The sequence below is a fragment of the Heloderma suspectum genome, chromosome 3 (assembly GCF_057233095.1).
Source record: "Heloderma suspectum isolate Gila_16-S chromosome 3, 16-S_ref, whole genome shotgun sequence".
NCBI classification, from domain to species: domain Eukaryota; kingdom Metazoa; phylum Chordata; class Lepidosauria; order Squamata; family Helodermatidae; genus Heloderma; species Heloderma suspectum.
Window position 1 is genome coordinate 261,863,277 of NC_139460.1, and position 10,726 is coordinate 261,874,002.

At 44.3% G+C, this 10,726-nt stretch overlaps 1 protein-coding gene and 1 long non-coding RNA gene across 4 annotated transcripts in view; both read right to left on the reverse strand.

Annotated features, from left to right (window-relative positions):
- The window catches only part of MMS19 (MMS19 cytosolic iron-sulfur assembly component), a 29,800-nt gene extending 22,680 nt beyond the window's left edge, over positions 1-7,120 (reverse strand). For all 3 annotated transcript variants that reach the window (XM_084846650.1, XM_084846649.1, XM_084846648.1), the window contains exon 1: positions 7,003-7,120. In XM_084846650.1, the coding sequence (XP_084702776.1) occupies positions 7,003-7,096 (94 nt within the window). In that variant the 5' untranslated portion in view covers positions 7,097-7,120. The remainder of the gene's footprint in view (positions 1-7,002) is intronic.
- Positions 7,121-8,980: 1,860 nt separating this feature from the next.
- The window catches only part of LOC146351122 (uncharacterized), a 33,309-nt gene continuing 31,563 nt past the window's right edge, over positions 8,981-10,726 (reverse strand). The window contains exon 3 of the long non-coding RNA XR_014789521.1: positions 8,981-9,376. This is a non-coding gene — a long non-coding RNA (uncharacterized LOC146351122). The remainder of the gene's footprint in view (positions 9,377-10,726) is intronic.

Below are 10,726 nucleotides of genomic sequence, written 5' to 3' on the forward strand. Positions count from 1 at the left end.
CCCTAACAGGGCAGTGGGGAAACTGAGCCATCAGGCATGCCTCCATCATGTCCGACTGGATCCCTCTCACAAGGATCCTTTAAATTGCAAGGGAAACTGCCTCTTCACTGTGTAGACTCTACACTATAGAGGATTGTGGGGTGAACCCAATCTCTCCCCACCAGGAGTCCTCTGCCTCAGTTTCCTGGCTGGAGCAAAGTTGCTACAGCAGTTGTCCTCTGAGCTGGCTCCATGGAGCCAGGCACCCTGATCTAAGTCAATAAATCCAACCATGCACATCTCACTTCCTGGTTCATGAGTCTGGAGTAAATAGTACATGCTTCCAAATGTAGATCGGCAGCAGCCATATTTGGATACTCATCTGATTTACAGAGTTCTTGAACAAGCAAGCAATATGCATGCAGAAGACTCTTTAGTTAGGTTAAAGTGAGGAAATATGGATGGGTGTGTACAGAACAGAAGGGTTAGTGTTCTTCTTTGCCCCTTCCATCTTCCCTTTCCATGATTTTTTTCCCACTGGTCTACACTGAATATTTAAAAACAAAATAACTTTGTATTTAATCTATAGTAAAAGGGGCATGTATTAAAGTAGGGCTGAGGAATGTGTGGCCCTCCAGATGTTATTGAACCACAACTCCCACCATCCATCACCACTGGCTCTGCTGGCTAGGGCTGATGGGAGCTGCAGTCCAACAGCATCTGGAGGACCACACATTCTCCACCCCTGTAATAAAGGTAAGGAGCAAAATACACAAACCATGACATTTTGTTGCAGATCTATGTGCATAATTATTAGCTTTGCCAAAGTTAGCAATGTCGGCAGCAAAAGTTGTATCCGTTGCTGTGCTGAACACAGCCTTACCACAAGTACAAATAAGGTAAAACCATTCTCAGCCACACATCAGAACCTATTATTAACACGCACCCACCACTTGGTCTTGTTTCTGTTTTATGGTAATAAGTTCCAAAGTTCATGACAGTCATATGGTCAATTGTCTTCTCCTTTCCCCCCTACTCTAAAGTAAATAGGTCTCATCTTTTTTGAACTGATTATGCATCTATCATGTTCTTAATTTTTTTCCCTTTTATTTTGGGATGAACACAAGACTCTAAACTATTCAAGACATATAGCTTTCTGTTCTGTTTTGGTACTGATTGTTGCATCAAGTCCCAATACCTTGAACCAGATTACCACCTGACATTACAAGCATCTGCTGATTCTTGAACAGCACAAAAATGAAATGGTCTGAGCTTATAAGGAACTCACTGTAGAAGGGTACAAGTCTTTCTTAAGTGAACTGAAATGGACTGGAATGGGCCACTTCACATCAGATGACCACCAGATCTACTACTGTTGACAAGAGGACCACAGATGAAATGGAGTAGCCTTCATAATTAATAATAAAGTGGCTAAAGCAGTGCTTGGATACAATCCAAAAAACGACAGAATGATCTCAATTTGAATTCGGGATAAGCCATTTAACATCGCAGTGATCCAAATATATGCCCCAACCACAGATGCTGAAGAAGCAGATCAGTTCTACGAGGATCTGCAGCACCTACTGGATAATACACCAAACAAAGATGTTATTTTCATTACAGGAGACTGGAATGCTAAGGTGGGTAGTCAAACGACACCTGGAATTACAGGCAAGCATGGTCTGGGAGAACAAAATGAAGCAGGACATAGGCTGATAGAATTTTGTCAAGACAACGCACTGTGCATAACAAACACTCTCTTCCAACAACCTAAGAGACGACTTTATACATGGACTTCACCAGATGGTCAACACCGAAATCAGATTGACTACATTCTTTGTAGCCAAAGGTGGCGGACATCTATACAGTTGGTAAAAACAAGACCTAGAGCTGACTGTAGTTAAGATCACGAACTTCTTATTGTACAATTTAGAATCAGACTAAAGAGAATAGGGAAGACCCACAGATCAGTTAGATATGAGCTCACTAATATTCCTCATGAATATGCAGTGGAGGTGAAGAATAGATTTAAGGGACTAGATTTAATAGATAGGGTCCCAGAAGAACTATGGATAGAAGTTCGCAACATTGTTCAGGAGGCGGCAACAAAAAATGTCCCAAAGAAAAAGAAAACCAAGAAGGCAAGATGGCTGTCTGCTGAGACACTGGAAGCAGCCCAAGAAAGAAGGAAAGCAAAAGGCAACAGTGGAAGGAGGAGATATGCCCAATTAAATGCAAAATTCCAGAGGTTAGCCAGAAGAGATAAGGAATTATTTTTAAACAAGCAATGCACGAAGTGGAAGAAGATAATAGAATAGGAAGGGCAAGGGACCTCTTCCAGAAAATTAGAAACATTGGAGGTAAATTCCAGGCAAAAATGGGTATGATCAAAATCAAAGATGGCAAGGACCTAACAGAAGCAGAAGAGATCAAGAAAAGGTGGCAAGAATATACGGAAGATCTGTATAGGAAGGATAATAATATCAGGGATAGATTTGATGGCGTGGTCAGTGAGCTAGAGCCAGACATCCTGAAGAGTGAGATTGAACGGGCCCTAAGAAGCATTGCTAATAACAAGGCAGCAGGAGATGACAATATCCCAGCTGAACTGTTTCAAATCTTTCAAGATGATGCTGTCAAGGTGATGCATGTCATATGCCAGCAAATTTGGAAAACACAAGAATGGCCAACAGATTGGAAAAGATCAACTTATATCCCCATACCAAAAAAGGGAAGCACTAAAGAATGTTCAAACTATCGAACAGTGGCACTTATTTCACATGCCAGTAAGGTAATACTCAAGATCTTGCAAGGTAGACTCCAGCAATTCATGGAATGAGAATTGCCAGATGTACAAGCTGGGTTTAGAAAAGGCAGAGGAACTAGAGACCAAATCGCCAGTATCTGCTGGATAATGGAGAAAGCCAGGAAGTTTCAGAAAAACATCTATTTGTTTTATTGACTATTCTAAAGCCTTTGACTGTGTGGATCATAACAAATTGTGGCAAGTTCTTGGGGGTATGGGGATACCAAATCATCTTGTCTGCCTCCTGAGGAATCTGTATAATGACCAAGTAGCAATGGTAAGAACAGACCATGGAACAACGGACTGGTTTAAAATTGGGAAAGGAGTATGGCAGGGTTGTATACTCTCACCCTACCTATTCAACCTGTACGCAGAACACATCATGCAATGTGCTGGGCTTGATGAAGCCAAGGCTGGAGTTAAAATCGCTGGAAGAAACATTAACAATCTCAGATATGCAGATGATATCACTTTGATGGCTGAAAGCTTGGAGGAGCTGAGGAACTTTATGATGAAGGTGAAAGAAGAAAGTGCAAAAACTGGCTTGCAGTTCAACCTCAAAAAAACCAAGATTATGGCAACCAGCTTGATTGATAACTGGCAAATAGAGGGAGAAAATGTGGAGGCAGTGACAGACTTTGTATTTTTAGGCGCAAAGATTACTGCAGATGCTGACTGCAGCCAGGACATCAGAAGATGTTTACTTCTTGGGAGGAGAGCAATGACAAATCTTGATAAAATAGTGAAGAGCAGAGACATCACACTGACAACAAAGGTCCACATAATTAAAGCAATGGTATTCCTCGTAGTAACCTATGGCTGCGAGAGCTGGACCATAAGGAAGGCTGAGCGAAGGAAAATAGATGCTTTTGAACTATGGTATTGGAGGAAATATTGTCTGCATATTGTCGCCCTGCTTATTTAACTTATATGCAGAGTACATCATGAGAAATGCCGGGTTAGATGAATCACAGGTCGGAATTAAGATTGCCGGGAGAATTATCAACAACCTCCGATATGCAGACGATACCACCCTAATGGCAGAAAGCGAAGAGGATCTAAAGAGCCTCTTGTTGAGGGTGAAAGAGGAGAGTGCAAAAGCTGGTTTGAAACTCAACATTAAAAAAACGAAGATCATGTCATCTGGCCCTATAACTTCCTGGCATATAGAAGGGGAAGAAATGGAAGCAGTGACAGATTTTACTTTCTTGGGCTCCACGATCACCGCAGACGGTGACTGTAGCCATGAAATTAAAAGACGCTTGCTCCTTGGGAGGAAAGCTATGGCAAACCTAGACAGCATAGTAAGAAGCAGAGACATCACCTTGCCGACAAAGGTCCGTCTAATCAAAGCTATGGTTTTCCCAGTAGTAATGTATGGCTGTGAGAGCTGGACTATAAGGAAGGCTGAGCGCCGAAGAATTGATGCTTTCGAACTGTGGTGCTGGAGAAGACTCTTACGAGTCCCCTGGACTGCAAGGAGGTCAAATCAGTCCATCCTAAAGGAAATCAACCCTGAGTGCTCATTGGAAGGACAGATACTGAAGCTGAAGCTCCAATATTTTGGCCACCTAATGCGAAGAGAAAACTCCCTGGAAAAGACCCTGATGCTGGGAAAGACTGAAGGCAAAAGGAGAAGGGGACGGCAGAGGATGAGATGGCTAGATAGCATCACGGATGCAATGAATATGAACTTGAGCACGCTCCGGGAGAGAGCGCAGGACAGGAAGGCCTGGCGTGCTATGGTCCATGGGGTCACGAAGAGTCGGACACGACTGAACAACAACAAATTGGAGGAAAATTCTGAGAGTGCCTTGGACTGCAAGAAGATCAAACCAGTCCATACTACAGGAAATAAAGCCAGACTGCTCACTTGAGGGAATGATATTAAAGGCAAAACTGAAGTATTTTGGCCACATTATGAGAAGACAGGATACCCTGGAGAAGATGCTGATGCTAGGGAAAGCAGAAGGCAAAAGAAAGAGGGGCCGACCAAGGGCAAGATGGATGGATGATATTCTGGAGGTGACAGACTTGACCTTGGAGGAGCCGGGGGTGGCGACGGCCAACAGGAAGCTCTGGCATGGGCTGGTCCATGAAGTCACGAAGAGTCAGAACCGACTGAATGAATAAACAACAAAAACTTACAATTCACAGGCCAGAGGTGTGGGAAGTTAAATCACATCCCACTTTCTCCTCCTCACATCCCCTGGTATTTCACTTGTCTTTATATGTTACGTTCACCTGTTTCTGTGAATTCTTTAATCATAAAAGACACCCCAAATGAAGCAAGCCAGTTGTGCTACTTGCAAACTGTGAACCTTCCTAATGTTCTTCTCGCAGTATCTATCAAAAAGTCAAGAGCCCCCTAGTTCAGATCCTGCTAAAAATCCCATCCATGGAAGCAACCCTGCAACCAATGTTTTCTCTTGGTTTCTAATCAAACTGCTCACCCAGATAGCATTTCAGAGCTTAATGGACAGTCAAGTCCTCACTGTTGCAGACTTGTAAACAAAAAGCAGATTCAAATAACTGCTTGCCATACTGCAAACAGCGTGGTACAGTACCTAGAATTTCAGGGAGAGCCAATAATATGGTGAGACGAACTTCATCACACCTATGCAATCCCTATATTTGGGTTAAGGATAGAACTTACTTTACAATATGACTGGATGCACAATTGACCATGCAGTGATGCAAGAGTTAGCACATTCCTCTAATTGAACAAAAAATACAAGGTAGAGGAGGCATAGTAAAACTGGCCTCCATATGGCTAAATGCTAAATCAACTGTCCATACAGTTACAATTCCGTCATGATGAATTCAGAAGTGGCCACTGCACCACAAAGTCAACTGAATTAAGATTAATCAGCACATTTTCTCAACCAATAAACTGGGAAGTTTTCAGGAACAGAGGAAATGTGCAGCTGCATGTTGAAGGAAGAAAAACAAGAGCAATCCTATGGCCTCTAGTCAGTGGCTAGATGGCCATAGAATATGTGGTTTTCTGGGAACCAACCTCAGAGCCCGTGCTCCGAGGTTGGTTCCTGGCGAACCGACCTTCCCCCCCCTTCCATGCTGCCCCATGCTCTGCGCTTGGAAGAGGAGTGCGGAGCAGCCAAAACAGGGCATTCTGGGGCAGGGAAGGTGGGAATGCCGGTACGACACAGCTTCCTCTCCCACTCTGCCTTCCCATGGCTAGAGAGCCGGAATCGGCTGTCTAGCCGCAAATGCAGGGCAGGAGAAGCACGGGCGGAACAATCCCCTCCATGCTTCTCCTGCCCTGCACTGGATAGGCAGTCGCCTCCAAGTTCGGAGGCTGCCGCCTATCCCCATAGGATTGCACCGTTAAATGTTGATTGGTTACCTTTTAACCCTGCTTTTGTATTCATAGGATAGCCAGAGTGGTAAGGGGCAGGTTTTTCTCTTTTCAGAGTCTTGTGGATGTGTGATACAGTTTAATGAACAGGAGAGCGGGACAGAATAGTGAATTAGTCCAGGAAAACAGAACATTCTGTTATGCCCAGGTATGATCAGAGACCCTCCTAAAACAAACCCTGCTGCAATACACTTAATCTCTAGCTTCCTCATGCCCACCTCAACATACTATTCCTACTCATTACTATATCTGAAAAATAGCTCAACACTTTGCACCTAATCAATAATACCACGCTACGCCTTAAGATACTAACTGCCTTGCCCTATAAACACCTTGTCTGAGCTCACCTTTACTGCATGCTTTACTAGCTGTAATTAATTGCTCCTTAATCCCAGATGTGGATGGATGGGATGAAGTTGCTCAGTGGTGAGGCAAAGGCACTCTATACATGCCCAGAGGCACTCATCTGTGGTACTTTACCTTCCCCAACCCAGCACACTCCAGATGTTTTGGACTACATCTCCCAGCATTCCTCAGCACTGGACATGCTAGCCAGGACTGATGGGAGTTGAAGTCCAAAACATCTGGAGGGGACCGGGCGCGGAAGGCTGCTTTACATATTTCTGGACCGAATTCTGACATGGAGTACAAATCCACACAGTCCCAAGCGCAGAGCCTTTCTCCCCGAGACCGAAGCTATCTACCCCATCAGCCTCTTGACCAGCCCCCGAGCTGGCGCGCCTCTCAGCCTGAAGCCCCACCTCGTTTCCCAGACACCGCCTAAGCACACCGTCTCGTCTCCAGACCACTTCTATGCCCGTCTGCCCCAGACCCGTACCTTCCGCCGCCTCTCTGGCCGCGCTTTCTCGTTCCCAGCCCTGCAAGAGGGTCGCAGCCGCTCCCGCATCCACACCAGCCCCACCGGCCGCCATGATAACCTGAGAATAGCAAGGCGGGGGAGAAGCGCAAACCGCGCGTGCGCGTCCCCTCTGTCACGTGTGAAAGAACAGGGGCAAACTTGCATCCTTTGCTATCGGCCTTTGCAGCGGCGGGCAGGAAGAGCAGGCGTCTGCGCTTCCCAGGGGGGGTCTCAAGGCGGGGGCGCGTCGTGAGGGTCAACGGGCAGGGTGTTTAGGCCGGGTTAGGAAGGGGGCAGAGTGTTGTTTTTAGAGGTAATAGGACACGCAACGTATTGGAAAGGTGCAAACCAAATGCGATTTTGGCTTCACACAACCCTTATTTTGGGCCGAATGGAATAAAGGGATGTCTGCAGAAGGTTCAGAACAGACTTAAGAGCGCCCAAAGGAGCGGGGCGGGACGCTGTGCTGTGTATGGTGTAGAGGCCTTTCATATTTGGAATGCCAACCCCAGATACAACGACGGATGACCTATTAAGTGTTTTATGATTATGTCATTAGAAATGGTGGCTTAGTGCCAGGAATTAGAAAGTTTTTTTCCATTTAAATTACAAAGGATGACTAAAAATGTCAGACAAGTCCAAAATGAGCAAAATTTGGAACCAATAAGGAGACCAATCCACATGTTTGTAGGAATATTATCTTGGGTGCAATCCAAGCTCAAGATTATGGCAGTAGTTCTCAAACTGCACCCCCATGCTCACCCCCAGGAATGCAAGACACTTGGAGGAGGGATATAACATTCCAAGGATCTCATCATCCCATAGCAACCAGATGTAGACTTTCGTTACAGCAACAGAGATTTAAGATTTCAATCACTACAATTGCATAGAGAGCCAACATAAGAGCCTCATATCATCTCTGCTCAGTGGCCTCCTTCCCTAATGGGCTGTTTTAAGGCAGAAGGCTGAGGTGCCTTGTTCTAGTCCAATTGCCAGTGTTGGACTAGTGCCCTAGTCCACCAGCCCTTACACACACAGCACTGAGTTTTGCAGGTATAACTATATGGCAACAACAAATTTGTGCATTTCTCTACCAAAGAAATGGCTGCCAGAGACTTGGGGCTTGAGATACAGAGTAAGTTTAGAAGGTGCAGGGGGCAGGGGGGAGAGAAGTACTGGTTATTTTTCATTTACATGGATTGGGTTATTTCAGTATGCGCACATTTTCAGTTGCTTAATTAACAAGCACACAAAAAAGTATCCATATTTTCCAAAATCCTTGTGGATCCCATAGGTTGGGCAGGTTAGAATTGGGAGGGGCTGTAGCTCAATGGTAGAGCATCTGTTTTGCATGCAGAAGGTTCCAGGTTCGATCCCTAGCATCTTCAAATAGGGCTGGAAAAGCTCCTGTATGACACCCTGGACAGCCACTGCCAGTCAGTGTTGACAATACTGGGCTAGATGGATCAATGACCTGACTCAGTATAAGGCAGCTTCTTATGTTCCTAATTGTATTTGGACAGCGTACAAGGGTCAGGTTGTGATTCAAGATGCACTTACTCTTAAGTCTTGATGGCGTAAGCTGGACTCGCATAAAAAGTATCTTCTGCACTGTAGCTAAAAAGAATAAACCAAAGAAAATCCTCAAACAATCTGGTGTTAGTGGTAGAATGGATAGAATTCAGACCCATGTTCCACGTATTTGTCTTTCAAAAGGCTGCTTATGTGGCTTTGTTAGAGGAAATTGCTACCTTTATAAAATAGTTTATCTTCAGTGCTAAGCAATGAGCAATTTTAATTCCCAAACACTTATTGTTTACAATGTGTAGATCCTATTTCCCCCCCCCCCCCGAGTGAAGAAGGGAGAAATGAACATGTGTGGTGGGACTGAAACAGTACTATAGAACCAAATTCCTGTTAGGGATGGGGCTACTACAAAAGAAAGTCTAAAACAAAGCACAAATGATTGTTTTATTTTTAGCATTTTAACAAATGTTTAAAATGTTGTTGGTATGTTGTTTTATTGTTGTACATCTCTTTAGACAGCTTTGTAGAAAAGTGACTATTAAATGTTTGAAATAAATAGCTCTGCATGGGATTGGGTTGCCAATGGATTGAAAGTTTTCAACAACCCAGTTGTTGCTGTTCAGTCGTTAAGTCGTGTCCGACTCTTCGTGACCCCATGGACCATAGCACACCAGGCCTTCCTGTCCTCCGCTTTCTCCCGGAGTGTGCTCAAATTCATATTCATTGCATCGATGATGCTATCTAGCCATCTCATCCTCTGCCGTCTCCTTCTCCTTTTGCCTTCAATATTTCCCAGCAACCCAGAGTGACTTTCAAAGACGTTTTACTGGATGAGGGAGATAATGGAACAGTCAGAATGTGTATGGGATTCCTAACCCTCTTGAAAATACCAGGCCACCTTGATTTGAGTGTGTGTGAACCCATTTGGGAGGGTTAGGATTCGCCAGAATAATAACTGGCTGTTTTGTCCAGTGATCAGAACAGTCTTTATCCTGAAGTTACAGTGCCAACTACACAGCATCCTCCATTATCCAACTCTAAATAACCCAGGCTAACCTTCCCATCAGACACTTCTACTGTGCTAACCTGGCTTCCAGAGATGGAATCAAATATGTTAGGTTGGCAGGTTTGGGAGAGCTATAGATCTAGACCAGGAGTAGTCAGAAGGTAGATTGGAATCCATTGATAAATCTCTGGTGACTTGCAATAGATGGGCAAAGATCTGGCTTCCAATAGTTTAACAGTAGCAAGTAAAAAAAGAACTAAAAAGAATTTGTTGCCATGGCTGGCCTTGTGTTCCTTGCCTGTACAGTAATTGCCTTTGACCATGTCTTTATGCAGCTCCACTAGCCAATTTTAGCACTGTGTTAAAATCCCTGATCTACACTAACTCAGATGTATATCTGTATATGCAGGTCATCGCAGTTTATGGCTCATGAGTTATATGGGTGGGGAGCCTGTGGCCTTTCAGATGATGTTGGGCTCCAATTCCCATCAGCCCCAGCCAGCATAGCCAGTGGTCAGGGATGATGGGAGTTGTAGCCCAACAACATCTGGAGGCCACATGTTGCCCACCTCTGCCCTAAGCCATATTTTGCATCTGACTCCTCTTCTGCAAGCTGCTATTTTGCACCTGGCTCTGGTTCATGGGACCTTGAGATTCTAGTAAGAAAAGAAAAAAGTAGATCCCACAAGCCTGAAGTCTGCCTACCTCTGATCTACCTTATCACCTCCTCATAAGCTATTGCACAGAATTTTTTTTCTCCACAGGCCATAGCCTTCTCAATTATTCAACTAATCTATTGTTGTTGTTTTAATTTTTACATCAGTGTACATGGTACTTTACAGAGCAATGCAAGTAAAAACAAAACACCCTCGACAAAAGGAGTTTATATCTAGATTTCAACAGCGGAAGAGACAAGAAGGCTTCCTAGGTGGGTAAGCAATTTTTAGGGAAGGCATTTACCCATCTTTGTCCCGGATTGGAAATAGGGGACAAGGACTAACGTTTCATAGAAAAGATAATTATTATTTTAATTGTTATTATTACACATTTATATCCCACCTTTTTTCCTCTTGCAAAGAACCCAAGGCAGCTTACATAATCCTCTCCATTTTATCTTCACAACAACCCTGTGAGGTAGGTTGGGCTGAGAGTCAGCAACTGGCCCAAAGT